The sequence below is a fragment of the Eumetopias jubatus genome, unplaced genomic scaffold (assembly GCF_037043125.1).
Source record: "Eumetopias jubatus isolate StellerSeaLion01/CBP00866 unplaced genomic scaffold, mEumJub1_p1.0 scaffold_4, whole genome shotgun sequence".
NCBI classification, from domain to species: Eukaryota; Metazoa; Chordata; class Mammalia; order Carnivora; family Otariidae; genus Eumetopias; species Eumetopias jubatus.
In genome coordinates this window covers 2698728-2719783 of record NW_028274810.1, presented here as the reverse complement: position 1 = coordinate 2719783, position 21056 = coordinate 2698728, and the positions used below count along the sequence as shown (strand labels likewise).

General features: G+C 41.0%; 1 protein-coding gene, 1 non-coding gene and 1 pseudogene across 2 annotated transcripts; 2 read left to right on the top strand and 1 right to left on the bottom strand.

The window, feature by feature from the left end:
• Positions 1-421: 421 nt before the first annotated feature.
• On the top strand, positions 422-781 carry LOC148164453 (SKA complex subunit 2 pseudogene; annotated as a pseudogene).
• Positions 782-7280: 6499 nt separating this feature from the next.
• On the bottom strand, positions 7281-7385 carry LOC114197380 (U6 spliceosomal RNA). Its single transcript, XR_003606892.2, has one exon. It is a non-coding gene; the product is annotated as a U6 spliceosomal RNA (small nuclear RNA).
• Positions 7386-14005: 6620 nt separating this feature from the next.
• Positions 14006-14173, top strand: CTXND2 (cortexin domain containing 2). The gene has a single exon (XM_088022910.1). It carries the CDS (start codon positions 14006-14008, stop codon positions 14171-14173), a length of 168 nt encoding a protein of 55 aa, XP_087879036.1.
• The last annotated feature ends 6883 nt before the right edge of the window (positions 14174-21056 follow it).

Genomic DNA, 21056 nt, shown 5'->3' with positions numbered 1-21056 from the left:
TCGAGTCCCGCATCGGGCTCCCTGCTCGGCAGGGAGTCTGCTTCTCCCTCTGACCCTCCCCCCTCTCATGCTCTCTCTCTCTCTCTCTCATTCTCTCTCTCAAATAAATAAATAAAATCTTTTAAAAAAATGAACCCTAATATTTTTTCCTAACTGGAAGTTCAGGTTTGTTTGGTTGAAATTTGTTTGTTGGATTGGTTGGTGGGACAGCCAGGTAAAAATGCTTACTAAGCAATATGAAATCAGAGGGCATGTGCCCAAAAGAGAGGTTGGGATCTAGACCTAAACTTATGCATCAACCGCAAGAGACTGTGGTTGCAGAAAATGATAGCACCATACTTAAAAGAGATAAGCAAAAGGACACAAAGAATGCTTCATGAAATGCCTGTTTCAGACTTCTGAAGAATGTCAACTATTCAAGATGGAGGCAGAGGTCAATAAGATGGAACTCATGTTCCAGAAAGCTGACTCTGATCCTGATTACATTCAGTACAGACTAGAAAATGAAATCAAGACTAATCATCCTGATTCAGCAGGCAAGAAAAATCTAGTTACACTCTTAAAGGAATTGTTAGCAATAAAGTATCAATATCAAACTTTGCATGCATGCTTTAAACCAATCGCTGTCAAGCAGAAAGAGACTAAGAGCTATGTTTATGCTACTGTTCTTAGTGACCATAATACAAAAACTACAAAAGCAAACAGACCTGGGGCATCATCATGGACTAAAGAAGAGAAAACTGCAGCAGAGCAATTAAAATCTCACATGTCAGACTTATGAAGAAATGGACTTGCAAAAGAGAACTCTCATGGAGAAGAGATCCATTCCAGAAAAATTTAGGAAGGTGTCTTGTTAGCCCTTGGTGACTAGAGGTGGGGGGATGGTGAAGGAGAAAGAGGTTTGGCTGAGTGACTAGATATTTGATGCCTTTCACAAGAGAGGGGAGTACAAGAAGGGCAGATATTAATAAAGTTCAGCCAAAAGGATGGAAAGGGAATAAAGAGATTTTCAAAACATATGCACACATATAGTCTTATAATTTCAGGCAAGGAAGTTTCTTAACACTATTTTGCATCTGTTTTTCTATAATTAAGATAACATAGATGTCCTGGCCTATTGTAAAAGAATATTTATGTACTATCAGTCAGTCAAATGTGAATGGACGTGCTTTGGAAATTAAAGGATAGAAAGAAGAAAAAAAAAGAAAGAGAGAAGTACCTGTTTCAGATGATGGAAGAAGGAAAAGGCAATCTGGAAAGAGCAGGGCAATGGAAGCCAAAGGAGTTTCAAGATAAAAGAGTTTGGGCAGCAGCACTACATCTTCAGAGATGAGGAGAAAATCTAAGGAGAGTAGAGAGTAAGAGAGTAGATGGAGTGGAAACCATGTTCAAGTGAGTGAGAAGTGTATAGAAAGTGAGTAAATATAGACAGATAGTTAGCATACAACCTTTTTTCAAGAAATATGGTATTGAAGAAAAAGTAATCAAATGGTGCCTGGGATGGGGGATAGAATGGGGTGGGAATAGAAAAATATGTCTACAGACTGAACTTGTGAAAAGGGGCAAATTAAAGATGAAGAAAATATATACGCCCAAGAAAACAAGTAAGACTGGTGCTGGGGGAGACAAAGAGACAGGTTAGGGCTGTGTGTGGAAGTATTAGTCTCAGAAAAACCAAGACACCTTTTTACAGAAAATGTGCAGACATTTTGAAGTGGAAGAAAGAAAAATTGAAAACTCATGTGCACTGGCTTTGATTCTCAGAGTAATAATAAGGTCAAACTGCTGAGAACAAGAGGTAGACATGGTGTTGGTTCTAGCTATAGAGCTGTGGATAACTTGGGAAAGTGTATGACTAAAATTGTATGAATAGACTGTTTAATGCTCTGAGACCCCAAAGTGAAAAGGTATAAATGTTCATGACACTATGGAGCATTGTTATTACTTTCTCTGCCAACACTCAGAAGCTGGAGGAAAGGAAGTAAACAGAGAAATTTATCCAGAATTGGAGTACTGATTGACAAATTAGATCAGTATCTTAGGATGGAAGATTCTAGAGCTGCAAAAAATGAGAGGGAAACAAGAGAAGCTAGAAGGAGGTTATTGGGCTGAGACGAAAGGTTGAATTCTGGAAGCTGTTGTTGACAGAGAGCAGCTTCAAAAGTGAGGGAGCGGGAGTGGTAAAGGGTAGGAAATGATAACATGTATCACAAAAAATTATAAGTAGAAATATATTGTTAGGACGCCTGGGTGGCTCAGTTGGTTAAGTGTCTGCCTTTGGCTCAGGTCACGATCCCAGGGTCCTGGGATTGAGCCCCATATTGGGCTCCCTGCTCAGTGGGGAGTTTGCTTCTCCCTCTATCTCTGTCCCTCCCCTTGCTTGTGCTCTCTCTCTCAAATAAATAAATAAAATCTTTTTAAAAAATAATAAATAAATAAGAGATGAATAGCCCCATGAAAAGAAGGGAAAGGATAGGTATAGGAAATCTGAAAAACATGTACAAATAATAAAAATTCAAATACAATACCATTTAGGAAAATGCAAGTTTTTAAAAACTGAGATGTTATTTTTGCCTATTAGCTGGACAGATATTTCAAAGACTGAAAGTAACCTATATTGGTGGCACTATGAAAAAACAGGCAATTTCATACCTATTTTGCACATGCAATTAACTTTTTAGTGTGTAATTTGGCAGTACCTATTAAAATTCTAAATGTTTATATCCTACAACTCAGCATTCATATTTTTAATATTTTGAGGAATTTATCTCACAAAAACATTTCCACAGATGCTCAGAGAAATATGTGCAAGGATATCCATTGCGATGTTTGTATACTATTAAGAAATTTGAAACAACCCAAATGCCCACTAATAGTGGAAATAAATTAGGGATATGTATGTAATGGAGTACTTGCATACTCAGCAGCCATTAAAATGAATGAAGTGGATCTAAAGGCAGTTGAATGGTGGGATTGCCTAGGTGGCTCAGTCGTTAAGCGTCTGCCGCTCAGGTCATGATCCCGGGGTCCTGGGATCGAGCCCCAAGTCGGGCTCCCTGCTCAGCGGGAAGCCTGCCTCTCCCTCTCCCACTCCCCCTGCTTGTGTTCCCTCTCTCGCTGTGTCTCTCTGTCAAATAAAGAAAATCTTTTTTTTTATTTTTTTTTAAAGATTTTCTTTATTTATTGGACAGAGAGACACAGCGAGAGAGGGAACACAAGCAGGGGGAGTGGGAGAGGGAGAGGCAGGCTTCCCGCTGAGCAGGGAGCCCGACTTGGGGCTCGATCCCAGGACCCCGGGATCATGACCTGAGCGGCAGACGCTTAACGACTGAGCCACCTAGGCGCCCTCAAATAAATAAAATCTTTTTAAAAAGTATATTCTGTATATTTATAAAGCACACGCATATGTCCTATAGAATTTTTTTTTTTTTAATCACATAAAACCTTAGAGGAGGGGCACCTGGGTGGCTCAGTAGGTTAAGCGTCTGCCTTCGGCTGGAGTCATGATCTCGGGGTCCTGGGATCGAGCCCTGCTTGGGCTCCCTGCTCAGTGGGGAATCTGCTGCTTCTTCTCACTCTCCCTCTCTGCTCTCCCAATCTCTCTCTCAAATAAATAAATACAATCTTTTAAACAAACAAAAACAAAAAACCTTAGAGGAAATGATAGTAAGTTTTGCATTCAAGGTATATGTGAGCATGTATAATACCTAATACTAAGTGAAATAGTTTTGACTTTTCTGATTCAAATGTTCTAAGTAAATTCTTTTTGAGGAAAAAAGGTTTTAGAGCTTCACTGATCTTGTTGACAAATAGTTCTCAAATTTGAGCATACATCCCAGTCCCCTAGAGGGGCTGGTTAAAGCACAGATGACACCACCAAAGCTTCGGATTCATTAAGGCAGGGATACAGGTCCAAGAATTAGCATTTCTAACAATTTTCCGTATGATGCCCCTAATCCAGAGAACGATTGCATAGACCAAAAAGCTGGCTCCTGACCCATCTTCTACCACTCATGTGATCCACTTACATGGTATTACTTGAGCTATTAACCTTGGCTGCCCCAGCACTGGCAGAGCTGTGGAAATATTCTTCTCCTGACCTGGGCTCCAATTTAATCTAGTAGGATCATTTTCTCACTCACTATGGGAGTGTCTGAAACTTGATCCTGTTTCAGTTGAACTATTCATGAAGCTTCTGAGTTCAGCCTGGGAGTGGGGAAGGAACAGAGCTACCACCACTTTCCTTTTTGTAAGAGTGGGTTGATAAAAAGGGGTGAGGTTGCCAAGAGATGTGCTTGAGCAGGAGGAGACTGCCCTGCCAACAGCCAGCCTTGGGTATCACTCTCTCAAAAGGTAAATAACTGTCCGTATTGTCTTTCTGGTGAAGTTTTTATGGGAATAATTCCAACAATTCTTCTGAGTTTCATAGCACTTCTCTACAAGCTTGGGAAGTACTTAGGGAAATGACTGAGGGAAGTAAAGAACTTTTTCTTTCCTTAGAGCTTTTCTGGAAAAGTGAAACTTTAAGTAAGAGGCACAGTGTTGTTTTGAGGCAAACCAGGGGAACCTCTGTTGGTCCCATTGCCTAGAGGATGTCTTTGATTTTAGGGATTATAGGAAGACAGTTTCATTTTTCTATTTCCTCACCATCACCTCTCCCTTTAGAGTAAACTTATGGCCAGGAGAGAAAAGCTGGGTCGTTTTAGGTGGTTTTTGTTGTCCTGTTTTGTTTTTGTTCATTTGTCTTTAAGAAATATAGGGCCACAGATGGGGAAAATGAAGTGATTTGGGAAGGGAACATGGGAAAGGAAGAGGGGATTGATCTTTCTGAGAAGTGTTAAGTGAAAGCGAACTAACTACTGCTGCAGATTTATAAATGCTCTTATTCTGTTTCCTACTTTAGCAGTATCAGATTTTACATAAACCAATAGATTCATGCCCCACCTCCTTTTCCCTATTCTAGTCCTAAGCAGTACTCCTGTTTATCTTAAACAAAACAAGAACCTTTTTTAAAGATTTTATTTATGTATTTGTCAGAAAGAGAGAGAGAGCATAAGCCGGGGGGGGGGGGGGGGGGCTTGGGGAGGGAGCGCGGCTGGCAGAAGGAGAAGCAAGCTCCCTGCTGAGCAAGGAGCCCAACGCAGGGCTCCATCCCAGAACCCTGGGATCATGACCTGAGCTGAAGGCAGACGCTTAACCAACTGAGCCACCCAGGCATCCCCAAAACAGGAACCTTAAGAATCACTAAAAAAATTACAGGGGAGGTCTTTGCTTTGGAAAACAGATTTTAGAATTACCATGGTATCTGTCACTTCAATCTGTCAAGAAAAGTGATTTTGCCTGAGAGGTCTTAGAAGAAAGGAAACTGAATATCCAAGGCTCCAATAATTTGTGATTTTTTTTCCATTCTAAGAAACTTTTTACGTAATTTTGTATTCAAAATCTTGCATTCTTTTTCTGAAAGAGAGACCTCCAACTTGTATAAACTTTCAGGATCTATAAAACCTAGATCTGATCCCTGCATATGAAAATAAGAGCCAAGAACATAACATGACATACTTGGAACCAAAACATCAGTCTTCTTCTTTTCTTTCCCTTTCTCAGTAAGGATGTATTTTACTTTTTGAGGTGGAGAGAGGAAAGATATCAGCGTAACAGTAGCAAAATTAGCTTTTTGGAATTTGGCAGCTATGAGTGAGAAGTTTAAATAAGTAAACTAGCTACCTTTCATTCAAAGTCCAGGAATTCAGATTTAATTAGACAAGGAGAAGGAGAATCACAGATGACTTGATGTTTTCCAATTTCCAGATACTGAAGGTTTCCATATCTCTGCAGCATTTGAGGCTGTTGGCAATACCCCTCCTTGAAATTCTCTCATCTGTTCAATTTCATGACTCTACGCTCTTCAGGTTTTCCTACTTATAACTATTCCATCTGTGGTTTCTTGAACTCTTTCCTCCGACATAAAAGCAGGCATTCCCTTGTTTCACATTCTCCTTTGGCCATCTCATCTATTTCCATGATTTCAACTACCCTGAACTCAGGTGACTCAGCTCTAAAGATCTTGCTTTTCTTTACCCTAAACTTAAGTCCCACATTTCTGCCTCCTGAGCATATCATACCAGTACCTTCAAATTCAACCTACTCAAACTGGATTCATCATAGTCCCTTAAAGTATCTGCTAATTCCTAAAATAAATAATTCTATGAACGGCAACATTTTTCTTTCAGCCATCCAAAGTCAAACCCCAGGATTTTCTTTATCATTTCCTTCTTCCCCCCACTATATGTCCATTTAATTTATAAATCATGTCAAATCCTCTTTCACATCCATTCCTTCCTTTCTTTCACTATGTCACCCTAGTTTATACTTTTGTTGCCTCTTAGCAAGACTGCTGCAACTCCTTCTAATTGTTTTTCGCCCTGTGGTGTCCAATATCTCTTACATACTGTTGCCAGTTATCTTCCGTAAAGTATGGCTTTGATGACTTACCTTCCTTCAGCAAGCATGAATTGTGTATGCTTAATATGCCGGGCACTGATATAGATATTAATTCATTTATGTAGGCATACTAAACACCTACAGTGTGCCAGCCCTGCCTAGGCACTGAAGCTATGCCACTAATGGGACACAGACCTAACGCTTAGAGCTTACATTCCAGTTAGAGTCAGTGGAATGCACAGGAAGATAGGGGCGCTACTCTCATTTATCTGCCCAAAATCCTTCAATGTTCCCCCATTTGAATAAAATTTTTTTTATTAAAAAAAATCTTTTTTTTTAAGATTTTTTTTATTTATTTATTTGATAGACAGAGAGCACAAGCAGGGGGTAGTGGCAGGCAAAGGAAGAGGGAGAAGCAGACTCCCCACGGAGCAGGGAGCCCGACATGGGGCTCGATCCCGGGATCCCAGGACCATGACCAGAGCAGAAGGCGGATACCTAACTGACTGAGTCACCCAGGAGCCCCAATTCTTTTTTTTTAAGATTTTATTTATTTATTTGAGGGAGAGAGAGCGAATGAGAGAGAGAGAGAGAGAGAGAGAGAGAGAGAGAGCATGAGTGGGGTGAGGGGCAGAGAGAGAAGCAGACTCCCAGCTGAGCAGGGAGCCCAATGCAGGGCTCAATCCTGGGACATGATCCAGAATCATGACCTGAGCTGAAGGCAGACGCTTAACCGACTGAGCCACCCAGATGCCCCTAAAATTCAAATTCTTTATGCTGACTTTCAAAGCTCATTATGATTTTTTTCTTCCAAGTTTTAATTTAAATTCCAGTTAGTTAAAAATATGGAATGATTAATGAATTTGTGTGTCATCTTTGTGCAAGGGCCATGCTAATCTTCTCTGTATCATTCCATTTTTTAGTACAAGGCTCATTATGATCTTATCTCAAACAACAGAAGTATAGTACTAGATGAATAATCTTGGGTTTACGTGGGTCTTCTATTCTATATTTGGCACCACGTTTTAAAGGGGATGTAGACACACTAGATTCTTTTCAGTGGAAAAAGACTAGAGTGATAGAAAGACCATATCCTCTGGGAAATGATTAAATTATTAAATGATTGAAGAAATGAGTCAACAAGTACTTGATAACTATCTTCACATCCTGAAAATCTTGTGTAGGAGAAGATATGTGTTACCCTATATGGTCCTAAGTTAAAAGTGGAGCAGTGAGTGCTAAGGAGACAGATTTGGCTCAATGTGAAGAACTACTTTTATTATTGTGGCATTATTTACAATAGCCGAGAATGGAAGCAACCCAAGCGTTGGATGGATAAAGAAGATGTTGTGTATACACACACACACACACACACACACACACACACACACACGTATAATCAAATATTACTCAGCAATGAAGAATAATGAAATCTTGCCATTTGCAACAATATGGATAGACCTAGAGGATATTATGCAGAGTGAATAAGTCAGAGAAAGACAAATACCATATGATTTCACTTATATATGGGATCTAAAAAACAAAACAAACAAAAAGCAGAAACAGACCCATAAATACAAAAATAAACCGGTGGTTGCCAGAAGGAAGGGAGGTGAGGGGATGGGCAAAATGGGTGAAGTGGGGTGGGAGGTCCAGGCTTCCAGTTATGGAATGAATAAGTCATGGGGTTGAAAGGAACAGCACGGGGAATATAGTCAATGATATTAAATTGTGTTGCATGGTGACTACCCTTGTGGTGAGCATAGCATACATATAGAATTGTTGAATCACTACACTGTATACCTAAAACTAATAACATTGTGTGTCAACTATATTTCAATTAAAAAAAAAAGAAAAAATAAGTACTTTTAAAGAATGAGACACCTTGGAAGATAGTCACTTCTGACCCCTGAAGGACCCCAAGGACCTCACCCAAGTAGTTAAAGCAGGGACTTTGCAGGAATGATTAGAAGGCTAATGCCACAACATGACTTTCAAGGGTTCCTTCCAACTATGAGATTCTATGATTTTATACCTTTCACTTTCATGCATTGTGAGCTCTACCATACTGAATTAAGCAGCATTTCCCCAAAAGTTCCATGCTTCTTTGACTCCATCACTCTTCCTTCATTTAAGTGTTCTTTCTTTATTCCAGATTGAGCTCAGCCATCACTTTTAGAAAGATTTCTATGACTAATACTACCCCATCTGAGTTTGTTCATCAGACAAGGGTTATACTGTCCATTCTCTACACCCACGAGAAGCAGAGTGTTCCTTCTGACACTGGTTTCCACATCAACAAACATTTCCTACTGAGTGCAAGCACTATGTTAATCTATGCTGTGAGAAGTTTAAAAAATCAAAACATTTATATTTTTGCCCTCTAGAAGCTGTTGTGGAGCAAGAAATCCTGTCCCCTCGAAGGTCCTTCTAGCTGGATTAAGAATCAAACTGACATGGGACAGATTAACAGGAGAAAATCAAATTTAAATAGGTGTATGTAGGGGACTCCCCATAGACATGGAAATTCCAAAGGCAGGCAAGATGAGATATTTATCTCATTCTGAACTACAGAGAAGGGGGTAGGGGTCTGGGATTTCAGAGGAAAGGAATGCACTTCAGAGGGTAGTAAGAAGAGCAGATGACCCTTATTTGGGGAAAGACCGCCAATTTAGATTTTTCTGTGGGGTTAAGAGAGAGACAAAAGTTTCTCTTGAGCCCACAGGATCTCAAGTGCCTTCAGCTCTGAATGATCCACTTGCCAGAGTGACACGGGGGGGGGCGCTGTCCTGAATCCCTTCAAACCTCATATTTACAGAAGAATATCAGGTTAGTTGTTGTCTCGTGCATCCTCCACATTCCTGCCAGTCTGATATTTCTAACACAAATATCTAATGGTATAATTTCCATGTTTAAAAGCTTTCCAATGGCTCCCCACTGATTGAAAAGTTGAGTCCAGAGTCTTTAATGTACCATATAAGGACCCTGATGAACTGGCCTAGGCCATGGCTCCTGCCTGTTCTTCAATAGAATACATTCCCAATACTTACTGAGCGCTTACTGTTTCTCAAACATACTATACTGTCCTCCCTTGAAGCCCTTGTGTTTGTACTTGAAATATCTTCTCCAGCTTCTCTTTCTTGCTTTTATCTGCCTGGTAAACTGCACTCATTCTCAGGCCGCAATTCAGTTCATGTATTTGCCCCTTCAGCAAAACCTTCCTTAAAAAAAAACAAACAAAAAACCTTCCTTGAGTCTTCCCTTTGGATTCCTTCCCCACTTTTACCAGCAGATTGTTATGGGATTATTTGTTTTCATTCAGGAAGTACATATTTTTGTTTATTTTTCTCTGCAACTTAATCTAAAATCAAGACAGATTATGTGGTGTAAAATCATACCTAGAAACCTGTAATAAGAGAATAAATGAAAGAAAATTAAATAAAGATGCAAGTCTCTTGAAACGCAATAATTAAAAGAAGTTGAAAAATCAATGAAATATTCCGGCTGTAAGGGGACTAGTGAGATATGTAGATGCCAGGGTAAAATAATATGATCTTTTTGAGAAAGTGTAGTAATGAATAAAGGGAAGATATGTGCTGGCGTATATAATGAGATAGTAAAGAAATATATCCAGGAGCGCCTGGTGGCTCAGTCCTTTAAGCGTCTGCCGTCGGCTCAGGTCATGATCCCAGGGTCCTGGGATCAAATCCTGCATTGGGCTCCCTGCTCAGTGGGGAGTCTGCTTCTCCCTCTGCCTGCCGCTCCCCCTGCTTGTGCCCTCTCTCTCTCTAACAAATAAATAAACAAAATCTTTAAAAAAAGAGAAAGAAATATATCCAGAAAGTGGCATCTGAGATGTACACAAATGGATAAAGCCAGAAGTGGGTATTGAAATTGCTTTTCTCATTACAACGCAGTTATCATCAAGTATGTATTAAACACCTAGTATGTCCGATTCCAGTTACAAAAATTCAAGAGAAGAGCTTCAGCCTAACTTCTACCTACCCCAGACCATTGAACTGTGGCAGCCAGCATCGTGGGGCCATGTCAGAATATGGCAGCTTCCACGATAGCCATATGGATGGACAGGAGAGGAAGTGTGGGGCAGATGATTTCAGAGAGATCCACTACTTTCTGTTTTGACATCTAACCACTTTATACCTATGTCATAATTATGTGGCTATGTCTTATCTCCCACATCAGACTATAAGCTTCCTAAAGACAGAAACCAGACCTTATGTATCGTGTTATGCCTATAGGACCTAGTTTTTGTACTGTACTTATTAAATGGTAAATGATGCATCCAAATTAAAGTTGATAGAGTTCAAATAATATTAAAGGAAGAGCTCTTTGTAATCTCCATTTCCCAAATCACACAAGTATGTAGGTAAAATAAAATGACAACAGCAACTATAAAGGAGTATTTATTGTCTCCCTTGGGACTCAGGTTTCAGTGAGCCCCAGGGAGGTGGGTCAAACAACACTGCCTCACAGATACAGTATTAGCAGAATCCTTCCTCAGCTCAGACCCCTGTCAGACCCAGGAACCCAGACTGCCTTTTCACCTAGGGTGAATTTTTCATCAAGAAAAGGGAGATTGTTTCTGTTGCTTGCAAACAAGAATCTTGACGAATAGAAAAGTATTCTTTCTTCCTCTGGAATTGGGGAGGAGAGACTGTGAAGAGGTGATATGAGAGGTCTGGATTTGTTGGAGCCATTCTTGCTACCATAGGGAAGTCAGCCTGTGCAGAAAATCAGCATAGAAGGTGGGACTGCAAAAAGTCATAGACATAGAAAGTCAGAACCCTGATAATACCTTCAATCTCTGGATCCAACGATACCTAAAGTTAGCCTTATTCTGGACTTCAGCCTCCTAAGTTAATAAATTCCACATATTGTTTACTATCACTTAAGTGGACTTTTCTGTTACTTGCAACCAAATGCATCCTACCTGATACCTTTTCATTCTGCCTTTGAGAAGGAATCCTTGGGATGCCTGGGTGGCTCAGTTGGTTAAGCGGCTGCCTTCAGCTCAGGTCAGGATTCCAGGGTCCTGGGACTGAGTCCCACACTGGGCTCCTTGCTCAGTGGGGAGCCTGCTTCTCTGTCTGCCTGCAGCAACCCCTGCTTGTGCTCTCTGTCTCTCTGACAAATAAATAAATAAAATCTTTTTTTAAAAGTTTAAAAAAAAAAGGAATCCTTTGCTAGATTCTGCAGTAGGCTTTTAACTGCTATTCGACTTCTCTTCTTTCTTTCCTACTTGAAGTCCTTATAAATTATTTAAAATCTTAGTGTCTTCATTTCCTTACTGCTCTTTCCTGCTTAATCCACTAAAGTCTGGAGTCCCTCTTTGCCACTTTGCTGACACTATTTTCTTTAGATCGCCAATAGGCTTGTTTTAATTCAAATGCCACATTCTCAAAGTCATTCATTCACTCAGCAAACATTTTTTACATGCGCACTTTAGCAAAGTGTAGTGCTACATCCATTCATTGAACATATATTTATTGAACAGCCAATATATCCCAAACTTTTAGGATAAAAAAACAAACAAATTAGATACGGGCTCTACTCTCATGTCAGATTACTATATTACCAGAGAAGACAGACTGAAGTAATTGTAGTAAAGTATAGTGAATGTTACTGGAATATCTCCCTGGGAAATTAACTTAGTTGAATATAGAAGATGGGAAATAATAAATAAAGGATGTTAATGAAAAGGCTTAGACACAAATGAGGATCATGCAAAACTCATAGAATTGTGAGAAGTCCAGCATTACTGGGTCAAAAAGTACAAGGGAGACAAAGACACAGATGTAGTGAAAAGAAGGGCCATATGCACCCCAATGTTCATAGCAGCAATGTCCGCAATAGCCAAACTGTGGAAAGAGCCGAGATGCCCTTCAACAGATGAATGGATAAAGAAGATGTGGTCCATATATACAATGGAATATTACTCAGCCATCAGAAAGGATGAGTACCCAACTTTTACATCAACATGGATGGGACTGGAGGAGATTATGCTAAGTGAAATAAGTCAAGCAGAGAAAGTCAATTATCATATGGTTTCACTTATTTGTGCAACATAAGGAATAGCATGGAGAACACTAGGAGAAGGAAGGGAAAAATGAAGGGGGGAAATCGGAGGGAGAGATGGACCATGAGAGACTATGGACTCTGAGAAACAAACAGGGTTTTCGAGGGGAGGGGGTGGGGGGATGGGTTATCCTGGTGATGGGTATTAGGGAGGGCACGTATTGCATGGAGCACTGGGTGTTATACGAAAACAATGGGTCGTGGATCAATACATCAAAAACTAATGATGTATTGTATGGTGACTAACATAACATAATAACATTTTAAAAAAAGAAAGTACAAGGGAGAGAGTGAGTGGCAGGCAAAAAACAAGGTTGCCAGGGCATCTGGGTAGCTCAATCCGTTAAGCATCTGCCTTGGGCTCAGGTCATGATCCCAGGGTCCTGGGATTGAGTCCCACATTGGGCTCCTTGCTCAGCAGGGAGCCTGCTTCTCCTCCTGCTTGTACTCTCGCTCTTTCCCCCGCACTCTCTCTCTGGCAAATAAATAAATAAAATCTTTAAAAAAATCAATTGACAATAGGTATATGAGTTTATTTCTAGACTCCTAATTCTATTTCACTGATCTTTATGCCTATCCTTATGCTAGCGCCACACCGTCTTAATAACTGTAAATTTGTAGTGAGTTTTGAAATTGGAAAGTGGGGGTACTCTGATTTTGTTCTTTTCAGTGTTGTTTTGGTGAGCTAAGTTTTAATCAAAATCAATCCTTTCTGAGCTATACCTGATTTTTCTTTTTTTTTTAAGATTTTATTTATTTATTTGAGAGAGAGAATGAGAGACAGAGAGCATGAGAGGGAGGAGGGTGAGAAGGAGAAGCAGGGAGCCCGAAGTGGGACTCGATCCCAGGACTCCAGGATCATGACCTGAGCCAAAGGCAGTCGCTTAACCAACTGAGCCACCCAGGTGCCCCTACCTGATTTTTCATTAAGAGATGGGAATGATAGCACAGTTAAACGTAGTGATTAGAAAAAATAAAAATAATTTTATGTTTACATAGTCTTTATGTTAAGACTCCAGAACAAATTATTTACAATAAGTACTCAGAATTTAAAAAAATCATAGAGTGGGATTTGGACTTAACACAGAATTGGGATGTTTAAGGCAGTTGTACCTGGATCTTACAGGGCCAGGAAGCCCCAGTTGATTTCTGAGTTAAACATGTTTGCTCATGTTTTGCTTTGGAGCAATTTTCCAGCAATTTTATGCTTTATGTGTGTATATATTTTGAAAGTCACCCATACTAACTTTACCAGTTTCATAAGTGCTTCTTAAATAAATCTTGCTGCTTTACTTTTGTTTTTCTAAACCTTCTTTGGTTTTGACATAATGTTATTAAGAAAACACATACATACACATACAAACCAATAAACTTGCTTTATCCTCTTTTGTCTAGGAATATGACTAACCTGAAGACATACCTGAGGCGGTAGCTATAGCTGAACAAGGGAAAAGAGGCGTGTGTTCCCATGGATGATTCAAGCCTGTCCAGCGGTGTTGACGTAGACAAAGGCTTTGCCATTGCCTTTGTTGTTCTTCTGTTTCTGTTCCTAATTGTGATGATTTTTCGGTGTGCCAAGTTGGTGAAGAATCCCTACGAGGCCAGCTCCCCAACCACAGAACCATCTCTGAGCTGAACTATGAGAAAGCCTGATAGACTCCCCCTCAGAGGAGGTTTGAGATCTTCTATACAGATACTTATGACCCACACTTTATATTATTTCACCTCTCTATGTGTCAGCCTTCTCATTCTTGCATTCCACAATAGGCACATGAGGTGAGTTGAGAATAATAAAAAGGATGAAACACGAGCCAGTTTATGTTGTTCCTACTCAGGGAAATGGTTACAAAATGGGACCAAGACAGGTTGAACTCATTGATTAAAATAAGACCATGGGTTTCAATTCTCCAGTATCAAATGTCCTTAAGGTAAGATAGTTGGACATAATTGTATGATGTAACGTAATATAATGATGCTTGGTGAGGCCCACCTAAAGCTAGAAGTCTTAGAGGCAATCTTAGGAGATCCCTTTAGTTGTGCAAATATAAGGCCAGCAGGAACAAATTGTCCTATGATGAGAGTCTAAAAGGACTTTAAAAAAATTTTTTTTTAATTTACTCATTTATTTGAGAGAGAGCTGGGTCGGGGGGAGCAGAAGGGGAGAGAGAAAGAATCCCAAGCAGACTTCGTGCTGAGTGCAGAGCCCCACTCTGGGCTCAGGCTCCACAAGGGGCTCAACCCCACAACCCTGAGATAATGAACCCAGCCAAAATCAAGAGTCAGAGGCCCAACCGACTGATCCGCCCAGGCACCCCTAGCAGGACCTTTTCAGTGTATGTGGTTTTGTAAAATCTGCTGCCATTCTCAAGTGGGCAGAGCTCTGTGGTAAAGGGGGAGTCATTTGCCTTTAGTGAATCTCTCAATCTTTTTCACTGCACAATTCCTTTATAAAATAACATCTAGTAGATTGAAAAGGGGCCCTCCAAAGGATACATCCATGTCCTCACCCTTGAAATGTATGAATGTGACCTTATTTGGTAAAAGGATCTTTACAGATATAAGAAGAATCTCAAGATAAAGTCATCCTGGATTATCTGGGTGAGCCCTAAGTCCAACGACAAATGTCTTTTATAAAAGACAGTAGAGAAGATAGAGAGACACAGGAAAAGGCCATGTGAAGACAGAGGCAGAGATTGGAGTCATGCAACCACAAACTAAAGGACCCTTGGCTGGAACCACCAGACACTGGAGGAGGCAAGGAAAAATTCCCCTCAGAGCCTTTGGAGGGAGCTCAGCCCTGCCAACACCTTGATTTTAGATTGCTAGCCTCTAGAACTGTAAGAGAATAAATTTCTGTTGTTTTACGCCAAACAGTCTGTAGTAATTCATTACGGCAATCACGGGAAACTCATATATAATACACAGTGATGATGGTAGTGGTTAACATCATCATCCCAGGGATCGTTTAAGAGAAAAGGAAAGGAAATCATAATCTGTTCTCTCCAAAGTCTGAAGTTAGGGAAATTTGGTAGAGCAGACTATAGCCAACTGGCAGGAAAGTCCATAAGAGAATTCACTGGAAGAAAAGAAGGCAGCTAGGCCACTGACCAAGGCCCAACACAGGTTTGGCTGAAGAGGATTGAGTCTGGCACAGTAAGTCATAGGGATAGTGATTGTAAAAGCTCTCAGGCTCAGCCATGCTGGCCAAATGTTCCAGGCAACAGTGACCTAGCATGTGGATGTGAACTGAGAGAGCCATTACCTTGGAATCTAAGTGTGGGGCATCACTTGTGCTTGTGCAGGGACTTGGACCAGCATGCAGTCATATCAGAGGAGACACATTTTCATGGACCATGCTGAACCAGGCTTTAACAGCAATACCAAATGGTATGGAGACACAAACCTATCCATGCATTGTTAGCAGAGACTTGATAATTGTCTCTGTTTCTGACTCCTGGAAACAGGACTGCCCCCTCCTTGGCCTGAGTAAGTCCCCAGGGTTATTTGAAAATGGAGGCAGGGGAACCAAAGCTTTGCAATGGGGTACCAGACTTTGCCTTCACCAGAACCCTGTTCTGGTGCTATATTGGTTAAACTAAGGAAAGAAAGAGAGCAAGAGAGAGGGAGAGAGATGATTTGTACACTGTTGTGATAAAAAGAAATTCAGGACAAGGTGCAGATCAGGGTCAGAGGAAAGGAGATTAAGATCGATGTCAGTACTGGAAGTCTCCCATGTATTCCCTCCAGGAACTCAGAGAGGGGGAATTCACCTTTCCCCCACCCCCTAAAGTAAAATGCGAGCAAACACGTGATTAATGAGAGCATCAGGATGCAGCCACTAGAGACTCACAGGCTTGACTTTCTACAGTAACCTATCTAAGAAAAAAATGCATCAGTCAGAAGAAGTGGATTATCCGTGGAAAAAAAAAAAAAGGAGGAGCGACCCAAGGCAAACTCACGCGGCCAATGTGCATGCTATTCAGGGGAGAGGGCAGCTTAGCCATTGGTCAGTAGAGTATTTCCAGTCTCGGTGGTTAGATAGTCCTTGGTGTGTAGATTCAGGGAGTTGTAACCCACATACCTTGGGTCTCTCTATTTTATTTTTTGTTTTTGTTTTTGTTTGGGGGGGTCCCTCTGGTTTTATTGCTCATATTATCTCTGTTAATCTGATGTCCTTAAACATTCCTTTCACTCACCTTAAACTGACAGCTTACAGATCCAAGCAGTCTGGGAAACTTTATTGGTCAGACACTTTTCCAGTTTTTAAAATCTACGAAGTGTGTGTCTGTGTGTGTTGGGATCTGTATGTGTTTCTTGAGTCAGTGTTTTAAAATTATTATTATAAAAATATAAATGCACACAGTAAAAAAATTTCTCAAACATTACTGAAGCGCTGGGGCACCTGGGTGACTCAGTTAGTTAAGCATCTGCCTTAGCTCAGATCATGATCACCAAGTCCCAGCATAGAGCCCCACATCAGGCTCCCTGCTCAGCGGGGAGTCTGCTTCTCCCTCTGACCTTCACCCTGCTCGTGCTCTCTCTCTCTGTCTCAAATGAGTAAATAAAATCTTTAAAAAAAAACAAAAACAAAAACAAAACAAAAAAACATACTGAAGGGTAAAAATGCAGAAAGTTCCTAGATGCTGTCATGTTTCCCAATCCTTCTATCCGGAGGTAACTGCTATTAAGGTAGCTTGCTTTTACATGTATGAATGTAGAATCTTTCCAGGCATGTTCCTTTTCTTTTAATTTTTAATGTAATAATTTTGAATGAACTATCCATTTTCATGTTTCAAAATTCAAAAGTTATAAAACAGTGTACTGTGAAAACCCTTACTCCTTACAGATTCTTGTCCGCCACCTTCCATTTGCCCTCTTCTCAGACACCCAGTATGAGTCTCTTATGTACCCTTCCAGTGATCTTTTATATATATGTAAGAAAAAAATGTTTTTTTAAAAGATTTTATTTATTTATTTGAGAGAGAGTGAAGAAGAGAGAGCACAAGCAAGGGGAAGGGCAGAGAGAGGAAGACAAGCTGACTCCCCGCTGAGCTAGGAGCAGATCCCAGGACCCTGAGATCACAACACTTCACGGACTGAGCCACCCAGGTGCCCCGAGGAAAAAAACGTTTAAAAATGTATTATTTACACAAATAACAGCAGCTATATACCATGTTCTATACCTGTTCTTCTCATTTAATAATGTTTCTTTTTTTTTTGAGATTTTATTTATTTGAGAGAGAGAGAGCCCAAGTAGGCAGAGCAGAGACAGAGGGAGAGGGAGAAGCAGGCTCCCGCTGAGCGGGAAGCCCGACACAGGGCTCCTTGCAGGACTCGTCACAGGGCTCGATCCCAGGACCCTGGGATCATGACCTGAGCTGAAGGCAGACGCTTAATGACAGAGCCACCCAGGCACCCCTTCTCATGGTCAAGTATTAAGTAGCACATGGTTGTGGTTTTTCAATGTATCACAATGGATTACAGGAATGACTGTGCTGAGCACACCAATGTGAGTAGTCCAAGTGGCATATCAGTTATTTATTGCTTTATATTATTCAACTGGCAATAAGCTATCTATCTCAATAATTTGTACATTTTAATAATGTGAGTCATTTATATCAGGGCCTGATCATTTCTTTTTTTTTTAATTTTATTTATTTATTTCAGAGAGAGAGAGAATGAGAAATAGAAAGCACGAGAGGGAAGAGGGTCAGAGGGAGAAGCAGACTCCCCGCCAAGCAGGGAGCCCGATGTGGGACTGGATCCCGGGACTCCAGGATCATGACCTGAGCCGAAGGCAGTCACTTAACCAACTGAGCCACCCAGGCGCCCCAGGGCCTGATCATTTCTGATAGTCTTCAGACCTTAATAAAAACAAAGCCAGAGGGGCGCCTGGGTGGTTCAGTCTGTTAAGTGTCTACCTTTGGCTCAGGTCATGATCTCAGGATCCTGGGACGGAGCCTGGCACTGAGCCTGCATTGGGCTTCCTGCTCATTCGGGAGCCGGCTTCTCCCTCTCCCTCTGCCACTCCCCCTGCTTGTGCTCTCTCTCTCTCTCTCTCTCTCTCTCTCTCTCTCAAATAAATAAATAAATAAATAATCTTAAAAAACAAAAACAAAAAAACCCAGAGCTTGTTTCCCTAAATATTGAGGCCCTGCCCTAGAAAGGATTACAGAACTCAAACTTGCCTTTCCTATAGTGCTTCTAAATTTTAGCAAGCAAACACATTACCTGGAAACCTTACTAAGATTCAGATTCTGATTTAGTACATCCCACGTGGGGTCAGAGATTTAGAATCTCTAAGAAGCTCTTTGACTGCATGTTGAGTAGCAAGTGTCTTAGAAGATACTTCCTGAGTCCCACTGCTGATTTCTACCAGACTTCTCAGGACATTGAAGAAATGAGACTGGATATGCTGCCCTAAATAGCTCCTGTTTCTTTTCAACATTGTCCATTGCTCATTTCCATCTCCACTCCCCCCACACATGCACACATACATCAGAAAGCTGAAAGACTCTAACTAACAGAAACATAATCAGGGCAGAACAGATTTCCCTTCATTTATCACACATTACAGAACACCACACATACAGGGCAATATGTCAGGTGCTGGGGGAAACAAAGACGATCTAGACAGGTCCTCAGCTCAGAGTTGATCACAGACCAGCAAAGGAGACAGAGACATACAGAGATAACTCACAAGTGGAAGGAACTAAGATAATGGAAGCACACAGATGGGAGTTAGTTCGGCAGAGTGTGAGTGATAGTCTAAGACAGTCTAGGATAGTCTAGTGAGTGATTTCTTTAATTGATGTATAATTGACATACAATTTTATATTAGTTCCAGATGTACAACATAGTGATTTCACAATTCTATACATTACAAAATGCTCACCATGATGTGTAGTTACCATGTCATGATACAAAGTTATTGCAATATTATTAACTATGTTCCCCATACTGTACTTTTCATGCCCACGACTTGTTTATTTTATAATCAGAAGTTCATACCTCTTTTTTTATTTTTTTTAAAGATTTTATTTATTTGAGAGAGAGAGCACATGAGAGGGGGGAGGGTCAGAGGGAGAAGCAGACTCCCCGCCGAGCAAGGAGCCTGATGCGGGACTCGATCCAGGGACTCCAGGATCATGACCTGAGCCGAAGGCAGTCGCTTAACCAACTGAGCCACCCAGGCGCCCCTCTTTTTTTTTTTTTTGTTTTTAGTTTACTTATTTAAGTCATCTCTACACCCAATATGGGGGCCCAAACTCACAACCCTGAGATGAAGAGACACGTGCTTGTCCAACTCAGCCAGCCAGGCATGTTGTGAAGATCGTACTTCTAAATCCCCTTCACCTGTTTTGCCCATAGCCCCCCAGTCCCTCCCCACCAGTTTGTTCTCTGTACTTATGAGTCTGATTCTACTCTTCGTTTGATTTTTATATTGCACATAGAAGTGAAATCATATGGTAAGACAGTGTTTCTTAAATTCTGGTCCCCCTACCAGTAGCACAGGCGTTACTGGTAAAATGTTAGACATGCAGATTCTCAGACTCCACCCAAATCTACTCCAATGGTGGGGTGAGGGTGGCAGTCTGTATTTTAACAAGCCCTCCAGCTGATTCTGATACATGATAAAGTTTGACAACCGCTGGTCTATGAAAACTTCACAGAGATATTTGAGTTGGACCTTAGAGAATTCATATTACAGCAGACAGGAAGAGAGGGGGCATTCCAGGAGATAGACCACAATGAACGAAGGTATAAGTGTAAAAGTGAAATGTGTAAACATGTTGGGGAAATAGCACTTAACCAGGGGTGTGAAGGGAAAAATGGGAAACACGGCGAGAGAGCTAAGTCAGGACCAAATTTTGAAGAGCCTCAAATTCTATACTGTGAAGTTTGAACTTTATTTTATAGACATAAAGAAAACATAGTTTTAGGGGCGCCTGGGTAGCTCAGTCATTAAGCGTCTGCCTTCGGCTCAGGTCGTGATCCCAGAGTCCTGGGATCGAGCCCTACATCGGGCTCCCTGCTCCGCGGGAAGCCTGCTTCTCCCTCTCCCACTCCCCCCGCTTGCGTCCCCTCTCTCACTGTGTCTCTCTGTCAAATAAATCAATAAAATCTTTTAAAAAAAAAAAAGAAAAGAAAACATAGTTTTAAAGCAGGGGGGTGACATGATCAGAACTGTATTTTAAAGCTCTATATGGGCAGTCCCACAAGGCTACCAATTAAGAGGCAACAGTCCTGGCAAGAAATAAGAGCCAAACAAGAACAGTAAAATTTAAAAAGAAAGGAGGAAAAATATATGATAAACATTTCCAAACTAGGGTAAACAAACTGTATTGAATAATGGTTTAAGACCACAAGTTCTAGGGCGCCTGGGTGGCTCAGTAGTTAAGCGTCTGCCTTCGGCTCAGGTCATGATCCCAGGGTCCTGGGATTGAGTCCCACATCGGGCTCCCTGCTCGGCAGGAAGCCTGCTTCTCCCTCTCCCACTCCCCCTGCTTGTGTTCCTG

Bases quoted from the DNA above. Each gene is read 5' to 3' on its own strand.
- CTXND2 (XM_088022910.1), top strand. From the start codon at position 14,006: ATGGATGATTCAAGCCTGTCCAGCGGTGTTGACGTAGACAAAGGCTTT.